Genomic DNA, 21,808 nt, shown 5'->3' on the forward strand with positions numbered 1-21,808 from the left:
TCTCCACATACAATGCTGTTTGGAAGGGGCTTTCCAGGATTTTTACTCAGCAAAAGGTGAACATTCAATTGCTCTCCAATTCAGGCAGCTACCCTTCAAGGATACCAGATCCTTCGCCACAGTTGAGAACAATTCTGTCCTACAAACGATTAGCAGCTACACCCTCTCACTGCTAAACATGAAATTATCTCCCCAAGGACCCTATCTTTCCGATTGATCAATAACTATGCACAAACAAAAAAATTAAGGAGAGATGTGGCAGAGTCACTAGACTAGTAATCTAGAACCCCAGACTAACAATTTAGGAACATGGGTTTGAATGCCACCACAGTAGAATTTGAATTCAAGGTAAAACCTGGAATATAAAGCTCTCTGGATGGTGACCATGTAAACATTGTTGATTGCTGTAAAAAAAAATCTGATCCACTTAATGCCTTTTAAAAGGACATGAAACTGTCATCTATACCCGTTATCTCTCCAGATTCATAGGAATGTAATTGACACTTAAGTGTCCTCTGGGCAATTGAGGGGCAATAAATACTGACTTAGCCAATCACACCTTAATATCATGAGTAAATAAAAAAAAGGCTACTAGAGTTCAAAAGCCAATTGAAAGCCTCTCCCCTCCCCCAAAAAAACCATACTTTGACCATAGATTTTCTTTGATAGAGAGACTTTCTGCACTAGCAACATTTTGCTAGCTGAAGATCACTGCTGTTTGTCTTATGTCTGTACATATAAAGGGATGAGAGAGAAAACATGTAAAGATTAGATTAGATTACTTAGTGTGGAAACAGGCCCTTCGGCCCAACAAGTCCACACCGACCCTCCGAAGAGCAACCCATCCAGACACATTCCCCTACATTTACCCCTTCACCTAACACTACCGACAATTTAGCATGGCCAATTCACCTAACCTGCACATTTTTGGAATGATCATTTCCTGCATTTGTCAAACACAGAAATTTGATGAACAGACTGATGGTCAACAAGAAGATAGATTACAAACACATTCAAACACACAGTAATGTTTAACTTTAGTTATGAGAGATAAATTTCAATTAAGAATGAATTGGATTTCACTCCAACTGATTCATCAGATCTGTAACCACACCACCTGGTGGATTAAAAGGAGAGTAGTGCATCAGTATCCATGAGAATAATTACACAGCAGACCAGACCTTTCTCACTGTAAAAATACAGAGATTAGGAATAACTTCTGCTGGAGGAAGGAGAAAAATATAAAGAAGTAGCAACTCTCAAAATCAATTTAACTTTAATGATTTAATGAACAATTCCACAAAAACAACAGGTTACACCTTTTCTTTAGCTGAGAAGTAATTTTCTTAAGTCGCTGAGTTGATCGGGCTGGTAGTTTTGCTGAATAGCTGATAATAAATTAGTGTAATCTGTGACAAACAACACAGAAACAGCTCCTCAAAACTATTCAATTAGATCATGCCTGATCTAGCTTCAAAGACCTATCTTTGCCCTACATCTCTTAATGACTTTAGATAATAAAATTCTCATTTTTTGGATTAGTGGTGCTGGAAGAGCACAGCAGTTCAGGCAGCATCCGAGGAGCAGTAATAAAATTCTCAGTCACTTTTAAAATTAATATGACTTCAATTGCTATTTGTAGAAGAGAATTATAAACTTGGTTTGAGACTTCCGAACCGGCTTTCTCCCTGTTCTGTTTATTTCCATTAGTATCTTGAAAATTTGCCCCTTGACTTTTTAAATTCTGGAGAACATAAGCCTAATAAATATGTAATTCTCCTTATAGTTAACCCCTGAAGCAGAGGTATCATTGTCATTAATCACTGCTGTATTCTCTTCAAAGGCCAGTATAGATTTTCTAATGGTAGGTACTCAGAACTGGTCTCCTATTCGGGGTGGGGTATATAAAGCAACCTGCATCCCCTTATTCTGTGGTTCTCTAGATATAAAGGACAGCAATCCATTCGCCTTTAGAATCTTGTTTTAGTACTATGCACCTCAACTCCCAAGTGTCTTTGCACTTCCACTATTTCTAGTTTCGGCCCTTTGAGGGTGTACCATTCTACCCTTTAGGGCTAACTTATATTGGTTTACATTGAAATCCATTTCTTCCCAGTTTGTTCATTTACTTAAAAGTATCAGTAGCTATTTTGTAATTTTATGCTAAGACATGATTTTCTTAATTCTTGATCAAACACTGAATTTATGAGTCGGGAATTTTTTGTAATTCTATCTGCAGTGACACCTATCTTGACATTTTCAGTAAACTTGGACAGATGCCTTTTTTCTATCCCATCACAGCCATTAATAAATATGGTTGCTGTTTGAAGCTCCACACAGATTGACGAGAGCCACAATTAGTCAGATCTTGCTAATGAGTTTACAATCCCATCATACCTATTTATACATACTGTCTCCCCCTACTCAACCAACATCCTCATCAGGTCAACGATTTTCTATCAACTCCAGGGGCTTCAATTTTAACTTCCATTCTTTTGAAGAGCTAAATATTGGCTGGTAGCCCATGTAACTAAAATCCATTGGCATTCCCCTATTCTCTATTAAAGTCAACTTTTCAAAATATTCAATGAAGTATGTCTGGCATGAACTAGTCTTGAATTCGACCATTCATTGTCATGAAGCAATGGTACAGGGTAAAGAGAGGGGCAGAGTATAATTGTAATCATCATCATCAAAGTTGGGGAGTGCAGAAAATATTTCCAAGGATGTTGCCGTGGTTGGAGAATTTGAGATATAGAGCGAGGCTGGGATAATTTTCCCTCGAGCGTCAAAGGCTGAGAGGTGACCTTACAGAGGTTTATAAAATCATGAGGGGTATGAATAGAGTGAATAGCCAAAGTCTTTTACCTAGGGTAGGGGGGTCCAAAACTAGAGGGCATAGGTTTAAGGTGAGAGGTCCCTTTCTAAACATCTTTCCCCGAAGTGGCAACTTTTTTCATGCAGAGGGCGGTGCGTGTATGGAATGAGCTGCCAGAGGAAGCAGTGGAGGCTGGTACAATTACAACATTTAAAAGGCATCTGGAATGGTTTATGAATAGGATGGGTTGAGGGGGAAATGGGCCAAATATTGGCAAAAAGGATTACATTAATTTAGAATATCTGGTCGGCATGGACTAGTTGGACCAAAGTGTCTGTTTCCATGCTGTACAACTCTAGGACTCTATGAATAGTGGCTCATCATTGCTTAATAATTGAAAGAGAGCCCAGCAAATTCTCCAGTTACTACTGGGCAGAGATAGTGAAAACACTTGGTGCATTCATGACCACTTCCAAAGAATCAAGTTGTATAAATTCACAGTTTTTCATCAGAAAACTACAAATTAGACAGACTTTTACACCAGGCATACAGAATGCAAGTTCTGAAAATGCACATTGATAATTCTAGCCTCAAAGACAAAGCATTCTGTAAGACTTTCCACATATGAATAGTGTCCAAATTCCTGATGTGCACTCCCAACTTCCTAAACGATGTCAAGAACACATTACAAAGTGCATTTACTAATGTAAAAGAGGGAGAGATAGTACTCTAATTTCATAAGTAGTGGAGGAAAATCTCTTCAAGTTGCTTCATGTAACAAAGGAAACTGATTTCAATTCTCCTTATTCCTGTATACCATGATTAAACTGTTTCATAGGTTTTTGATTATTCTTTTAGAAGGAAAAAAAAGCAGTAAAACGTATGGATGACACATACAGCTCTCAATCATCTTGTATACTTCAAAATGGTATTCCAATATGACCAGTGTATTCATTTCCAAGTATTACTGGTTTTTCATCAGTCTTCCCCTGGGGATAGTGCTGAAAGTGCAAGACTGTGAAGCACATTTAGCAAGTAGCAAAACTCGCAATGTGTCAACATCCATTGATTCTCCAAACTGCATCATTAATCATCCATAGTAAATTCCCAATGCAGTCTGGAGCTGCTGAAGGTGCAAATTCATTGGAATATATAAAAGAGCTTGAATTTACAAATCTTATAGGCTGTTCCAACAAAAATGTGCAGGGATAAAATTCTGGCTAAACTTAAATCAGCACTTGAAAGCAACTCCAGGTCAGCTTTGTAGGTGCTGCTGGATGTAGGAAAACAATGGAGGGTTTCCCTCACCGTCCTCTGCCTAGACACATTACTACAACTGCTACACTCCTACTACACTTTATTGGTGGTTGTGGAAACTGTCAGATGAAACCAAGTCTTTCTTTCATTTTAGGCAAGTCGTGGTCACCAATGGGAGCTGACCTGACCTCCCCACTCCACCATCTTGACGCAAGAGTGACAACTGCAGTCCTTCAGTGGGTTGGTACCTGTGTAGGATGGTGAGAGACTACATCAGCTAGAATGAACTCAATCAAAAAACATAACCATACATGGGCTCTTCACCCAATAAACCCTTAAAATACAGAATTGTGTACACTTGAGAGAGTGTACTGAATGGGTGCAAGGTGAGGCAGCCAATAGCAAAGAGAGGGTTGGTATAGGCAAAGTTGCTCAGCCTGAGCGTGACCCCCACATTCTCATACACCCACCATCACCAGCCCACACAGAATACACCGAGCCAGTGTTTAGATATGGTGTACTCTTCTCCCTCTCAGGCACTGGTTGGAACCACATTAATCCCAGCAGGTGGAAAGCAATGGATCACGCTCTGGACTGGTGCCTTATATATGGTGAACAAGACAGAGTTATACATTGCAGAATTCCCAGCTCTTGCAGTCAATGTTTATATGGCTTGTCTAATTAACTTTCTGATCAACTGCATTTCTGTAGTATGAATATTACTTTCCATTTATCAGTCCAAGCCCAAATGTTGCTCAGATCTTGTTAAATGTAGTGAGTATCTGGGGAGTGCAAATGGTATTGAACACTGCAATAATCAGCAAGCGTACCTCACTTCTGACTTTATGCTAAAGGCAGTGTTATTAATGAAGCATCTGATAATATTTGGACCTTGTATCCTACCCGAAAGGAATTCCTGCAGAAATGTTCCAAGACTGAGATTGACCTCCAACAATGTCAACCATTTAACTTTGTGCTGGGTATGACTCCAAGCAATGGAAGGTTCTCCCCAGATTCCAACTGACTGGAGGAATTTCATGGCTCTTTGATGTCACACTCTGTCAAATGCTGCCTTAGAGGAGGGCAACAGTCAGACTTTGTACTTACCTTTCAAAAGGCTCCTAAATTCAGACCATGATTCAGAACTTCTAAGGAGCCATGAATCATGAGTCAGGGAGAAGCTGGTCTGACCCTATAAATACTGGGGGAGTATAGGAAATGGCTAACTACACAATGGAGCGGACTAGCTCAGGAGTGTTACGTGAAGCCTTATCCCACAACAGTGATAATTGTTGGTGTCATAAATGGAGTGAGAATCAGAAAGTCTGAAATTGCTCACCATGTTTGGCTTTGGAGCTATCCTGACTCTATAAACCTGGCCACGAGTCTTTCACCAATGTTTTCATGTGAAATTTTCCAATCAATTCTGAAGATAAACTGAAATGTTTTGGAGGTCAGAATAAATAATTAAATGGTGCAATTTAAAGGGTAGCAAGTGAATAAAAAATGGGAGCAACCAAAACAACCTTTCCTTTTCTTATGCAATTTCACTCTTTGAAATGTGGGGAAAATAACAAACCATATTGTCTGTTCTTCACATAGGCCGACTTCCTTGCTGTCACCAGTATCTTAATTTCCAGACAATTTCTCACTGCAAAACAAAAAACTGGACTTCCTTAAATTTAACTTTGAGCTCTGGGTTCCTTATGTACACCTCAGTCTCTTGTTCAACACCTGACTGTCCATGTTTCACATTGTCCGTTCTCTACATCACCAGGAGGATAGTAATGGCAGCAACCTCTTCTCTGTGCAATTATTCACCAGTAGTTTTGTCAAACTAGCTAGTGCCCTTCCCTTTAGAAATAGTTTAAAAAGGACATGGCTCACTATTCTGCAAAAATATGGAACTATTCAGGTAAGGGGGCCTGAATGTGACAATAGTCATTCCTGTTTTTTTTAAAACAGACCATAGACTATAACAAACAGATTTCTCTAGCTTTATCTGCAAGACCAGTCTGAGCTTTTCTAACACTTGCTTGAACTCACTTTACTTTCAAGCATTGTACTTATAAGTATAGCTCTAATCCAAATCCTTCACAAAAAGTCAAAAATAATCAAAAAATATCTAAACATAAGCAAATTGGATATATAGACTGTGCTCCCCAGTCTTTCTATTAATCAGAAAGAGAATTCTACAAATTAACTCTCACCCGAGACACCTGTATCTCTCCCAGTCATAATTCACAAAGTTGTTTACTATGCCCAAGCCACACAAAGTAATAACAGCAAATATTGATGTATTTCTTGTGTTTACTGTTTCTATTCTGAATTTCTAACATTTTTTCTTTTACATCATAATTGGCATCCTTGGAAGTGACCCATGGGTGTTGTCACAGTATCTCATTTTTGACAACATATACTCATAAGGGTCCAGTAGTTGTACCTAATTATGGTTTGCTTAGCATCAGTGCAAACAGTGTCTTCAGGAAAAGGAATAGAACTGTGATTTCACTCCTTTCACAGTAAATGTTTGGCAATCCTCAATGTCATTTTATTCACATTGGTGATCGTGCCAAGTAATTTTCAAGCCAAGTTTGCAATATTACGTAGGTAGGTAGGTAGGTAGAAAGGACGAAAGGAACGAAAGAATCGCAATTAGATTTAAGACAGCTGGTGCTCCCTGAAACTTATTGACAGACCTGCAGTACCAACCACTTATATCATGCATATTTATTGGGACCAGCCATCTAAATTATGCAACTAGCATTAACCATTTTCCAATACAGATTTCAATTCCAAAGTAACCAGATACTACATGAGAAATACTACAGATTTTTCAAGCAGTGGTGAACCATTGTGATATTGCAACTAGTGTATAAAATGTATCTCCTGACTAACTTAGTGTTCATCATTCCAATATATTCTTAGACTTCTGATGCAATTGCTTTCAGTCTGATCACTTTGTACCATCATTAGCAACCAAACCTTATGGTGGCTAAAGTGTGTTAACAGTAAGTTGCTAGCAGTGAGCACCAAGGTCTATGGTAACAATGTTCAATGGGTTCTATTGATATTACTGCTGTTATTGTTGTTAATCTAATGGATGCTAATGAGCTTATTTTACACCTCTATTAATACAACAAAGGAAAGACTATACAAATGCAGATGTTGAGCATTTGTCTATTCATGGTAAGTCAGTTGTAGACTTTAGAAGGGAAAAAAAAATGACTTGCCTCATTTTGTTTTTGGCCTCCTCAAAACTTTCTGACAAAAAATAAGCTTCCTGGAAGGTGGTGATGAGGCATTCCTGTGTGCAGGTTGTCTTTGGATCAAAGGGTTTCACAATTGCTTTGTCTGACAGTGCATGCTGTGACAGAGAGTTACAAGTAAAACCGAAGTCACTCAATTATCAGCTACAAGCATATCTCATTGGAAATTGAAGAAAACATTTAATAACAGTTCTTTGCCTTTAGTTCTCCGATCGAAGACAGAAGTCCCGCACCGTAAGCGCGCAGTTGTCCATCTTGCTTACAAAGCCCAAACTCCACTGTGAAGAAGTAGCACTGCAGAGCAACATGGGTAACACATCAATTAGACAGACTGCTGTGAATGCTTATAATTCCTGTTTAATTCAATAGTCCATCAACCATCTAATGAATACTACACTGGATGTTTTTCAATATACTGCATAACAAGAAAAGTAAATAGTTTCACCTGCAGGCTCTTGTGGCAATTTAAGCAACTGGACATTGTAAAGTACATCATCTATCCCACTGCTAGGTAACAGTAACTGTGGCAACGACATTCTCTCTATCACTAACCAGCTTAACTCTGAATCACCAGAACTAAAGCAGTTGATCACTAACCTGGATAATTACCAAGGTTCTTTTAAAATCAAATTTGCAAATGTAAAGTAGTCAGACCTAAATAATCCAGATCAGTTTGTTAATAGGCAATGATTATCAAGAAAATTATTTAAAAATTCTTTTATAAAGAGATTGTCATGTAAAACAATTTAGACAAGGCTTTTCAAAGTTATAATTCATTCTTCCTTATTGATCTTAAAAACAGCAGCATATAGCAATCTTACAAGTTGAATTCTTAATAATATGTCTTAGAATCACAGCACTGCACAGCATAGAAAGAACCATTTGGTCCATCAACTCGCACTGACTCTTTCCAAAAAAACAAACCGGTTAGTCTCCCATCTCTGCTTACTACTTGATTTACATATATTCGCAGGACGCAGACATCACTGACAGGGTCAACATTTATTGCCATTGAGATGGTAGTGGTAAGCTGACATCTTAGACCATTGTAGCTCATGTGACATAGGGCCACCTATGGTGCTGTTAAGAAGATATGTGAAGTAGACAGACCAGAACAGAAGGAACCCTTTATTTGAACCCAATATTCAACCATTCTTTGCAAACATCTGGATCAATTCATATTTAAATGATATTTTTTCCTAACATTTGTTTGTGATGACCGCTAAGACAGTGATTTGAGCTTTAAAAGATCTTTGCAACATACGAAATTTCAGCTGTCTCCAATAATAATTCACAATTTATAAATCACTACTGCAATGTACTAGTGGAAAGTTGAATTTGTACATCTTGCAAGTTTCCTGAGACATCCTCAGTGAAACGAGGTCAGAAGTATCAAGGCACTGTTAAAGAAGAATAAAAATTTTCAGATCATATTCTCAAAACTACCAATTTACTCCATTACAAGGTGAGTTAGAACCATCAGAACTGTTAGAATAGAATAGAATCCCTACAGTGTGGAAACAGGCCATTTCGCCGAACAAGTCCACACCAACCCACCGAAGAGTAACCCACCTAGGCCTATTCCCCTACCCTATTAATTTTACATTTAACCTGACTAAGTCACATAGTCTACACATCTCTGAACAAATGGGCAATTTCGTCTGGCCAATGTGGACAGCACGGTGGCACAGTGGGCGGCATGGTGGCACAGTGGTTAGCACTGCTGCCTCACAGCGCCAGAGACCCAGGTTCCACAAGTAGGCAGCCTGTCTCCCGGAACGTTTCAGAGAACACCTCTGCGACACCCGTACCAACCAACCCAACCGCCCCGTTGCAGAACACTTTAACTCCCCCTCCCACTCCGCCAAGGACATGCAGGTTCTTGGCCTCCTCCATCGCCAGACCATGGCAACATGACGCCTGGAGGAAGAGCGCCTCATCTCCCTCTCCGGCCTATCACCCTCACCTTAACCCTCACCTTTGCTAGGACAAATGTTCAGCACAACATCGTGGGCCGAAGGGCCTGTTCTGCGCTGTATTGTTCTATGTTCACCTCCTTCCACCGATCGCATTCCCAACACCCATCCCCCAAGTCCCTCCTCCCTACCTTTTATCTTAGCCTGCTTGGCACACCTTCCTCATTCCTGAAGAAGGGCTTATGCCCAAAACATCGATTCTCCTGGTTCTTGGATGCTGCCTGACCTGCTGCACTTTTCCAGCAACACATGTTTCAACCCTAGAGCTATGAGGTACAGTGCTAACCATTGCCGTCCCATTGATTATTTGCATTGATTATCTAGGGCTGACGGCCTGAAATTGGAAGTATTGATGGGGGGTAGATGAATATGGCTTCAATGAGTCCATTGGAGGAAACTTTTAGCTCATCCAAGTGCTGGTACTAGGATTTCAACAATTTGACAGCAATATTTGGGTTAATTTAACAGTGACAAGGTCGAACTTGGTGCTGCCAGCATACATGAAATAAAATAGATATAGTATACATAGTATCTAATGGCTTTCAAGCTAAGTTTAAAACTATTTTCGATTTGGTTTGATTGAAGCTTAACAAAATAATCATCTTTCTACCATTAAAGGCTGTGCTTTTCTTTTTTTCTAATCTTCCTTTTAACCCTCGGAGTTTTTTTGAGCTACCGCCACCTCCACTAATCACTCCCTGATATTCCTAATCAAGTAAAAGACCTTCGCCAATGAGTTACCGTGAGGTGACCTCCATTTAGTCAAGGCTGACTTTTCCCCATCCCCATGCCCAGTGAGAGTGGTGGCTCATATGAGAGGTTTATCTACTTTTTATCTCTTATAATTCTTGGAATGTGAGCATTGGTTACAAACATTTATTGCCTTGATCTAACTGCCTTTGTGAGATTAGTGGTGAGCAGCTTTCTTCAACCACTCCAGTCTATCTGGTGTATGTACTGCTGGGGAGGAAATTGAGGGTTTGACCCAGTGGCAATGAAGGGATGGACAATTATATTGTTGCAAGTCAGGAGGATTTGTTCCTATGTATCTGCTGCTTCTGTTCTTCACTGTGGTGGAGGTTGCAGGTTTGGAAGTGTTATGATCCCAGTTATGTTATTACCAGATAATCAAATCCCACACAGGACCATAGCTTGACGTATCATATTTTTTGTTTTGTTTTGGCTTAAAAAAGTGGTCTCTTGCTGAAATTTAAGCACACAATGCTGCAGAAATGTAGCTCCAGGGTCCCTGGTTCAATTCCAGCCTCGGTTGACTGTCTGTGTGGGGTTTGCACATTCTCCCTGTGCCTGCGTGGGTTTCCTCCGGGTGCTCCAGTTTCCTCCCACAATCCAAAGATATGCAGGTTAGGTGAATAGGCCATGCTTAAATTGTCAATTACGTGATTAGTCAGAGGGAAAAGGGGTTTGGGTGGGTTACTCTTTGGAGGGTTGGTGTGGACCTGTTGGGCCGAAGACCCTGTTTTCACACTGTACGGAATCTAATCTAAAAGATGTAATCTAAACCTGAGGCATTTTTGTTCATCTATCTTCCCTCATACTTCAGTTGCATGTAGCTCCATTGTTGACCTGGGTTCCAAATGAGTGAAATGAATTTGATCCCATATTCCAGAATAGTGGTGACCCTTCGTAGGGTCGCAATAATACAAGAGAGATGGCACTGGAATGGAAGCAGGACCACGATGCAAAACAGGAGAAATTCAAACCCACACAATTCAACATTGATAAATGAAAGCCATGCTACCTCAATGGATACAGCTGAACTGGTAATAAACCTTGGTCTTCAGAAATTGAGAATAATGGGCTGGGATGGTGTGGGCTCTACACCCTGGAATGTTTGGTGAACTACTCGATCATACCCATTCCAAATCAATAGGGAACTTACAGTGGCTAACTTGTGAACATCTTCATCTGTCGCAGCGAGAGAGACGAGACCAAGCTCCTGCGAAAACTCTGCAAAACTTGGTTCTGCCAGAAGAGGCACATGTCCAAGCAGCTCATGACATGTATCACTGAAAAATACATGTTGAAAAGAGGAATATTTTGAAAAGGTATATGGTAATGTGTAATAGCTAAATTTTTATATCTAGGCTTCACCAGGTACATGTAAACACAAATACATAAACATATCAAGAAAAAATTGCTCGATTACAGTTTTATAAATGTAACACCATTAATTTATGTTAGCTTTATTCCCTACACAATATTTTTAAGATGGAGACAGCTAGAAGGCACAGCAGCTTAAAATATTGCCCCTTTGGTTCTGAAAATTGTTTAGTGTTTTTCACATCTGCAAAGCATGTACTACCTAACAATATTGGATATACATATGAAGAAAATCTCATTTCAAAATTCAAATCAGACCCCTGAGCGAAGGTCAGGTGACCAACACGGTGGTACAATGGCATAATGCTAGCAATAAGGAAACTCATTCAAACATAGATAAACAAATCAGTGAAGTGAACAGCAAAAAAAAAACAAAGAAAGCAACTATTGGAAGATGACCAAGCATTTCATATTGCCAACTCACACATCACGTCAGTGCTATGAGACAAGGAGCTTTTTTGATCATCAATATTGTGTCCCCTCTGTGCAGTCTGAAACTATGCTAGCACCAACAAATTTGCTGCTACGCATTCTAAAAAACATTTGCTCCAACAAATGGCAGTCCATGATATAACCAACAAAAGACTATATCACACCATATAACAAATCATCAATTCTGTGCAGTGGTACAATCACAATGCAAAGACAGTATGCAGGAAGCGAGCTGCGTACCATTAACAGACTGAAAGAGTTTATGCAGAAATCCTGAAATAGCACCTTTCTCAGACTGCACACTTGCACTTCAGAGAATACAGTCCCTGCAAATGCTGCTCAATGCATGGATCCACTTTCTACTATCTATAGATATTTTCTGCTCAACCTGTTCAGAGATTTTACGTTGAACATCTAGAGCAGGTGTGACTTGGTCAGTGGCCACCTCATCCAGAGGATTGGGCACCATCACTGCATCACAACAGCCCCTCAGTTTTACACCCTGTAAAACAGGTTAGATTATTAGATTCGGGTCCTCTGTAATCAAGAATGGCCGGGACAGGCAGACTCCTTTGTATCTTTGGAGACCAATTGGTGTGTCTGTGCTCACAGGCAGAGGCATCCAACTAGGGCTTGCTGCTGAGGAATAAACCGAAGGAATAAACATAAATCTATCACTCCAGCTCACTCTTTAAAACCTCCCAGAGGCTTAGTTCGACAATGAATTCCTTAGAAATTGATAGAGATGTGAAGTGCACAGCAGCTGCTTACCCCCTTGATCAAGTGGGTCTTAATATTAAAAGAATCTAAAGTAGGGATAAAATTATCAAACAGACTATGTATTTATTTTATCATAAATATAGGATTATGTTGTTCTTTTACATTACACCAATGTGCATTTACATTACTATTGCAGTGCCTGGTATAACATGATCTCTGCTGCATCTATCAGTTATAAATCCAACCTCAGGACATAACCTAACTCCAGAGTGAAGAAAGCAGAGTGAAAATCTTTGAAGGAGGGATCTGTACTGCAAATCTCCCCATTGTGGGAAGTTAAAACACTTTTTTAATCCACCCTCCAATTGCAACCGATTATTTAATATTGGTCCATGATTCAGGAATGCAGCTGCAAATCAGATGATCTAGGTCTCTAAGGCAAGACAGATATTTCTGTGCCTCCAATGGGGAGTCGTTTCCTTCACGAATATAGTCTTTGAAGGCAATGTAATAAGCAGCAGAATCTGTTCAGCTCTCTACATAATGTGGAACAGCGACCTTAAAAAAATGCCACTTCAGCATATACAGGAACGGCCTCGGGACATTAGATAAGAACTCAAAGTTAAAGTTACAGACGAATGTGGGTTCTAAAATTCCATACGCATGTTAAATTAGAATCAGATTATCGAATACTTAATAGTTATAACATTAATGATGCATTGCAGTAACATTTATAGTCTAACACATACATTCACTGAAATATGATGGAAAAGTATTAATTCATAAAATAGCCACTAATTAAATCGCAAGCAAGTTTTAGAATGATCGAAGAAAAAGGCTCGAACCTGGCAAACAGAAACTTACGGTTCTGGTGTGTAAAAGGGATCCGAACTGTGACGCACATACTGAGTGCAATGGAAAACCCGAAAAGCCAAGCCAGCTAAAAAATCCCTTGGGGACAAATAACCAGCTACAGGTCGGACCACAAAGCCTGATCGTTCTGAAACATGAAGCAAACGCATTTCAACTCGAATTCACTCCATAAATAGAGAGGAGGGGAGGGGAAGGACAAATTTCAGAGTGCAATAGTCGTAATCTCAAATACCTTTCAAAAATACTGAGACGTCTTCCAGTTGGGGGATATTGTCCTCTCTGTAGCCACAGTGCTTTGTCAGAAGAGGAAAGTTTTTAAGATATTCTCGGCATGCGTGAGTTGGATAAAGTTTTGTGAGCTCTCGGAACACCGTTCCCCAAGTCTTAATTTCTTCCTCTGTGTACTCCACTCTGGGAATGGGTTGGCCACTAGAGAGCAGCAGCAGGTCACGTTATTGAACAATGAGATTAATTGCTGCTGCAATCTTTCACCATCTGGTTATGGAGAATATTAAGTTTTTTTTTTAACACAGTCAACTGATTGTTAAATATTTTTGTGGTGACCCACATCTTAATTGGCTGGGAAGTCAGTTCTCTACAGGCTTAAATACTACAGGAATAAAGTCAGTCTTCAAAAAGGTTGCACCATCCTGAAACCATTAAACTAACTGATAAACTTCAATTCTTTCAAACAATAGGATACAGAAAACAAAACTGAAGTATGAAAATGATGGAAAATTCTGAAAAAAAAGCATAACAAATCTTATCTGAAAAAGAATGTGAACATTACAATTCTGTGGTATATAGTACTGGGATTTATGTACTGTTCACTTGGTTTAGAGAGAGATCTTGGACACAATACTAGACACCTGTATTTGATAACCTACTGTGCACAGATGTAACTAAAGGAGTGTCACTGGGTAAGCAGAGTTAGAGAACCTTACTTAATAAGAAGGAACAGATAGTGTCAGGGGACAGTGTATGTGCAGACACTCAGTCCAGAGAGACTCCACAACTAAAGACTAATGACTTTCAACTTACTAATAACAGAGAGAAGCAAGGAAAATCCAAGGATCTCATTGGGTAAAATGTAGGGTGTTGAAGCAACCCTTTGAGATCAGTCAACATGGCCTTCAAATCTGCCCAGATAGGATGCACAAAATTAAACTCTATGCTTCACAATGTTCTTATCATAGAGGCCACGTACTTGAATTCTATAGGGAGAAGTTGAAAATTGTGAAGAGATGGAGCAAGAACAGTAGGAGGAACAGTATACAGTACAACATTCTGGATGAGCCATTGGAGTCAGTGGGGACGTGTGTTGAGACCTCAACAGCCAAGACTTTCTCTATTGGATGTTTGTAATTTCAACAGGAGCTATTTATAAAGACAGAAATGTTGTTTGCATAACCCATAGTTCTTTGTATATTTATATATGATTTACTTTTGGACAACTAACTAAATGTGTTTAGACTTTAACATTGATGTAGTGTGGAAAATGGTTACATTAGGAAATTAAAATGAATCCCATTTTTCAGGAGAGATCTGAGGAAGCATATCTACATACAACAGGTGGTAGAGGTTTGGAACTCTATTCAACATATGGCAATTGGTGCTCAAATCAATTGTGAATTTTAAATTGGAGATATATAATGTTTTGTTAAGCAAAGAGATCAAGGAATATCAGCCAAAGACAGCTATTTGGAGTCAGGCCATAAATCAGCCACAATATTATTGAAAGGTTGGACAGGCTCAAGGGACTGAATGGCCTACTCCTCTTGCTATGCTCCCTCCTGGTAGAATAAGGCAATCCATTTGCCTTTGGTGTTTTAGTTGTTATGTTCCTAGCAAAGATTTCCCTGCATACTTAGTGTTTTTGCACAGATCTTTCATTCTGATATATTCCATACTCTTCATTCCATATATATCCTGTGTTGTTGCATCAACAGCCTCCAAATTTTAGTGCTGTTCTCCCACATTCAAATGACTCTCCTATTTCTTAATTAAAGTGATTCATTATTAATTTGAGAAGTGTTAAAAGTCCATTGTCATGGATGCACAATGGCGGGAAATGTTTAATAGTCATTACAACATTTTTTACATTGAAAACTGCAAAATTCAAAAATTGCATGTTCTTGTCATTTTATCTGTTGAGCATTGATAATGATGGAAGTGACAATTTAGTGTGTTTGTTTTTAACAAAGAGAAAATACAAATGTAGAAATGTCACAACAGGAAGGTTCCAGGACTGGGTGACATGATCAGATTATTATAGCATATATAGTTATTTTTTTTTAATTAAATGTAGATTATTCACATCTTGTCACATAATTTGTAATGTTCTTCTTTACATGAGGAGTGCCGGATGGAGTTTAATTTCAATAAATATGAGGTGCTGTATTTTGGAAAGGCAAATCAATATATACACTTATACACTTAATGGCAAGGTCCTGGGGAGTGTTGCTGAACAGAGACCTTGGAGTGCAGCTTCATAGTTCCTTGAAAGTGGAATCGCAGGTAAATAGGATCTTGAAGAAGGCGTTTGGTATGCTTCCCTTTATTGGACAGTGCATTGAGTATAGGAGTTGGGAGAATATGTTGCAGCTGTACAGGACATTGGTTAGGCCACTTTTGGAAAACTATGTGCAGTTCTGTCCTCCCTGCTATAGGAATGATGTTGGTGAAACTTAAAAGGGTTCAGAAAGATTTACAAGGATGGTGCTAGGGTTGGAGGGTTTGAGCTATAGGGAGAGGCTGAATGGGCTGAGACTGTTTTCCCTAGAGCATCAGAAGCTGAGGGGTGACCTTATGATTTTATAAAATCATGGGAGCATGGATTAGGTGAATAGACAAGGTCTTTTCCCCAGGGTGGGGGAGTCCACAACTAAAGGGAACAGATTGAAGATGAGAGGGAAAAGATTTAAAAGGAACCTCAGGATTTAAAAGGTATCTGGTTAGGTATATAAATAGGAAGGGGTTAGAGGGATATGGGCCAAATGCTGGCAAATGGGATGAGATTTACCTAGGATATCTCTATGACTCTATGCATTGGGGAAATCAGGTTGGACTGTCTCTCCTCGCGGAGACAGGGTTTCTGAGTACTGGTGTTGGAATTGAAAGAGCTGCAAGGGCAGAATTATTTATTAATTTGTCATATCAAATCAGAGTTAAAATGCAGGAAATGGAGGGGTGTGCTAGCAGGCCTTGTGAACACAGATCATCCCTCTGTAATGTTCAAAATTCTTACACATTTCACGCAACAATAAAACACAAGGTAGGTAGCTTGAGATGGAAAGCAGAATTATGTACTTGGAATTTGAGAGTCAAATGACTTTCCTTTTTTCTTCTCCGCCCCAAATCTCTGCTTACCCATTTAATAATACCAAGCATACTGCCATCTCTGCTCAGTGTCTCTTATCAACTGCAGCATAACAACTAATGCTGGAATTTCCTGAGATCAGATTTATGGAGCTTTCCTTGTAAGAAACCCATTGATCGTAGACCAATAGGACAATGTTTTTGTAGTAGACCTATGATGGTACAGCTTGTACTACATAAAATGAACTTTGAGGCAGTAATGTCTACATAAATCTGTAGCTTATTGGAAACAAACCAAATCACAGAATGTTTATGGCAGAATCAATGAAATTCTCATTGTTACCTGGTACCACGTACATTTTGTAATTCATAGCAACATCCACAAAGTACTTTCTTCGACTTCTGTACACATCATCTTTAAAGCCCTGAGAACAGAGGGAGATTAAGGCTGCCAGGTAGCAAACCTGAACTGCTTTGCACTGACACTGCTATTAAAGTCTAAATGCAATCTAAGACAAAGGCACTTTAAAAGGTTGTTACGCAACATTGAATTGTTATCAGAACAGACAGTATGCCCATGCTAAAGAAAACAAGGTGCAAACTTATAATACACATTGAAAACTGTGACAGCAGCACTTTTAATTGCACATGCATTAACTGCTTCATCGAGGAAGCCCAGATCACACAGAGTTCAGCAATGTAGAAACAGAAAACAGAAGTATTGCAGCTTTAAATTTTTAAGCTTCCCTTCCCTCTGCAACATGAGTGAGTCAGGGATTTTTTTTAACAACGAGTAATGTCATGGTCACTACTTTGGAGAGTAGCTTTATATTCAGATTTAATTATGTATTTAATTAATATCTATATTATAATCCATGTCCCAGAGCGTGGCCCCTGGATTATCTTTTCCAGTGATATTCTGACTATTTCAATGCCTCCCTTATATTAACTAGCAGGATTCACCTGGAAAGGGAGGCAAGGCCTCTGAATCTAAACATTTTCAGGGCAATTTGTCCTGGTCATAGCTAAAGAATTTTCTTTGTTGAAAAAGCTCACTTTTATATCTGAATGCAATTGGACCGAGACTGTCAAAGTCAGTATTTATTGTCCAACCCTAACTGGCCTTAACTAGTTTGTGGTGACAACTGAGAGATTTGTTAGGCCATCTGAGAGGGCAGTTAAGTATCTGCTACGTTGTCATAGGTCTGGAGTCACACTTAGACCCAGCTAGGACAGCAATTTCCTTCCCTAAAATACATCAGTTGGATTTGATTATTTCATGGGCGCCAATATGGTGTTGATTTTTGTGTTCCAAATTTATTTAATCGGTAAAATTTAAGTTCTTCATCTGACATGGCAGTATTTAATTTCACATTTGACCAGGTTACTAGTCTAGGTTTCCAGATTATTAGTCCATTACAAAATCGCAATGCAGCTCATTGGAGTCAAAGTGGGGTAATTTTTTTTTTAAACGAACTGGGCTGAGCTAACTACAACAGATTAACTAGACTCATCTTGTTCATCTTTACTATTTTGGACACAATTGCATTTAATTGCACAATAGAGAACTGCATTTTAATTAGTGTTTTCACGAATGTCAGCCTGAGACTAATGGCAACTCCATTCCCCATGTTGCTGTTTAAATGTGGACTCATTTTTGGTACTCACTGGGTGATCTGCATCAAGATCTGATCCATACATCAGGACTCTTTGGGAAGTTTTATCTAGTTCAGAAATCTTTCTTGGAAACCAAGGGATGTCATCCAATTCTATACATTAAAAAGAAGTACAAACACTGATAAGCCATCAGCACATTCTATATGCTACATAAATTAGAATGAACAGAGTAGTTTTCAAAAATGAGGGTTGTCCTGAAAATCCATGAACTAATAATTCCAAAGTAATGTTGAGGTCACAATTTTTCTACACTCCCTGGTTTGAGGTCACGGGAGGCTCTCCCCTGTGCATACTGGGCATCAGATGCATCTCAGATACACACTTGTACCAAATAAAGTCTGAAAACGTCTAGTGATTGTGAAATTTCTGGGTAGGTTGTTATCCCTCCCTGGGACTGTTCTTACAGTCGCCTTTGTAAAGAGGTTTCCTTTACAGAGGAACAATCAATCTTTTATAGCGCACAAATTTGTTAGCATGGAATGTTCTTTCACAATATTGATTATGGTATTGTCTTGACCATAGTTACAATGTAATGTTCATATGTATCTTACGCAGGACTTGCACACTATTAGAATTTGCATAATTGTTTTATTGCCCCTGAGAAGAGCTAATAAGTAACTAGTGACTGGACAGTTTCCTCTTTTTGGATGGGCTCATTATTACATTTAGTTTATGTGAGAATATGGAGGAATTTGTCATAATGGCCACTTTAAAGTTTTGGTGAGCTGTACAAAATAAGGAATGCCTTGCAAAATAGAGGAACTGTAATTTGAACCACAATAACAGTATCAACAAGTTGCAACTAAATGGCACAATCTTAAACTTTCATATATGATGGGAACTGGAATTTACACAACAGATAAAATTAATTCATTTAGAAATGAGTCAGCAATAACAATAAATAGTCACCACAGCTGATAAGTTACCCAAAAGGCCACTTGAGTCAATATTACTGAATGGTTACACCATTTATACATGACAAACTATTTGTCAAAAAGTGATGAACATATCAATGATGTTAGATTCTCTCTTGGTGATACTCATTACCTAGCATTTGTATGGCACTTACCACTTGTCTGCCCAAATGTGGAGACTGTCCAGGTGTTACTGCATTTGGACATAGACTGCTTCAGCATGTGAGGAGTCGTGAATGGGCTGGGCATTGTGAAAACAAAAATCAACAAACATCCCCACTTCTAACCTCCAATTTGAGGGAAAGTCATTGATGAAGTAGCTGAAGATGGTTGGGTCTAAACATTACCCTGAGGAACAACTGCAGTGATATTCTGGAACTGAAATGACTGACAGCAACAGCCCTAATCATCATCCTTATGTCAGGAATGACTCCAATCAGAGAGTTTTCCCCTTGATTGCCATTGACTGCAACTTTACTAGGGTTCCTTCTTGCCTCATTCAACTAATGTGCCCTTCATGTCAAGGGCTGTCACTCTCACCTCTCCTCTGGAATTCAGCTGTTTTGTCCTCGTTTGAACCAAGGCTGTAATGAGGTCAGGAACTGAGTGACCATGGAAGAACCCATCACTGAGGAAATTATTGCTGAGTCAGTGCTGCTTGATGATATCCCACTCTCATTCATGTCCACTTGATATTTCTGCACAATCATGTAACATGTTTTCCAGATGTTTTGGAGCAGAAAGATGCAATTTGAGGAAGATCTGTGAAGTGGCTTATGATCATGGTCCACTGTTACTTTGTGACTCCCAAACAGATGCAGATTAAAATGTGCACGAGCAAGGGCACCACAAAGTACTCTTTATATATCTGGGTCTACCATGTGCAAAACAAAACCCGTGGAATAAATGCAATAGGTAGTCCTTAATGCACAAGAACTGCTCCATGACTTGTTGCACTGTGAAGGTGACTTTTCCATTGACACTGTAATACAGCATTAGTAACTTGTCATTTCCTATTTGATTTGACTGAAGCCTATTCAGCAGTGCAATTGAATGGAGGTTCACACTGATGACAAATTAAACAAGAAGTTTGGTTAGCAGTTCGACAATCCAGCCAACTGCACTAAATTGATTCCCTCGAGGCTAGTACAATTACAACATTTAAAAGGCATCTGGATGGGATATGTATAGGAAAGGTTGAGGGATATGGGCCAAATGCTGGTAAACAGGGATTAGATTAGTTTAGACTATCTGGTCGGCAAGGACGAGTTGGATCAAACGGTCTGTTTCCATGCTATGCATCTCCATGACTCAAAGATAAGAAGAAAATCAACAAATCATTGCAATGGTTTCAAATGATTGCTTGCTGCAGCCCTCACCTTGTCAGGATCCAGGTAAAGTCCTTCCAGTGATAGACTTACATGCTTGACTTCAGGATTTTAAGTTGCGTTCTTGTTCAGCTGGTGAGCTCTCTCCAGCAGTCATACAAGGTTCTGATTGTGGTCTGTGATAGCCTCTTCCATAATGCCTCCACACCCAGTGACCAGGGCAATAGCTTTTGATTTGAGAAGATTGCTGATTATCTCATGCTTTCTGTATTGATACTCTTCTGGAACCGTGGAAATGTCAAACAGCATGTGCAACCAATTGTACCTCCCGAATGGTGTTCAGAACGTATTTAGAAAGCTACATTTCATCCAGCTTTACTGGTCAATAACCACCCTTATATCGTAAGAAAAGACATTGCTTTATCAAGTTGTAGTAATGCACTTCAATAATTAGCATGGGGTATTGTTACTTCTGCAAAACTTTATTGAGATCTTTACACACTCTCAGTTTCTCAATTATTTTCTGAGTTCTATTATGCTGCAATGTGTGTGGAAAATCGTGTCTCACTAACTTGATTGAGTTTTTTATAGAAGGAAGAAAGAGGATTGAAGCAGGCAGAGTGGTGGATGTGATCTATATGGACTTCAGCAAGGCATTTGAGGGGTTCCTCATGGTAGTCAGGTTAGCAAGGTTAGATCTCATGGAATACAGAGAGAACTAGCCATTTGGATACAGAACTGGTTCAAAGATAGAAGACAGAGAGTGGTCGTGGAGGATTACTCTTCAAACTGGAGGCCTGTGGCCAGTGGTATGCCACAAGGATCAATGCTGGGTCCACTGTTTTCATCATTTATATAAATGATTGAGTGAACGTATGAGATATGGTTAGTAACTTTGCAGATGACACCAAAATTGGAGGTGCAGTAGAAAAAGAAAAAGGTTTCCTCAGAGTACAACAGGATCTTGATCAGACAGGCCAATGGACTGAGGAGTGGGAGATGGAGTTTAATTTGAATAAATGTGGGTGCTGCATTTTGGAATGGCAAATCAGGGCAGGACTTACATACTTAATGGTAAGAACATGGAGAGTGTTGCTGAACA

General features: G+C 39.3%; 1 protein-coding gene across 3 annotated transcripts in view; it reads right to left on the minus strand.

Annotated features, from left to right (window-relative positions):
* LOC122559755 (tryptophan 5-hydroxylase 2-like) overlaps window positions 1-21,808 on the minus strand; it is a 46,432-nt gene that overhangs the window by 9,968 nt on the left and 14,656 nt on the right. For 2 of the 3 annotated variants that reach the window (XM_043709722.1, XM_043709720.1), the window contains exons 4-10: window positions 18,456-18,556; window positions 17,145-17,212; window positions 13,702-13,898; window positions 13,461-13,596; window positions 11,224-11,350; window positions 7,543-7,638; window positions 7,309-7,442 (exon numbers count right to left, since the gene is read on the minus strand). In XM_043709722.1, the coding sequence (XP_043565657.1) occupies window positions 7,309-7,442; window positions 7,543-7,638; window positions 11,224-11,350; window positions 13,461-13,596; window positions 13,702-13,898; window positions 17,145-17,212; window positions 18,456-18,556 (859 nt within the window). The remainder of the gene's footprint in view (window positions 1-7,308; window positions 7,443-7,542; window positions 7,639-11,223; window positions 11,351-13,460; window positions 13,597-13,701; window positions 13,899-17,144; window positions 17,213-18,455; window positions 18,557-21,808) is intronic. The other variant, XM_043709723.1, reaches the window with a different exon arrangement.

Source organism: Chiloscyllium plagiosum, chromosome 19 (genome assembly GCF_004010195.1).
Source record: "Chiloscyllium plagiosum isolate BGI_BamShark_2017 chromosome 19, ASM401019v2, whole genome shotgun sequence".
In the NCBI taxonomy this organism is placed as follows: Eukaryota; Metazoa; Chordata; class Chondrichthyes; order Orectolobiformes; family Hemiscylliidae; genus Chiloscyllium; species Chiloscyllium plagiosum.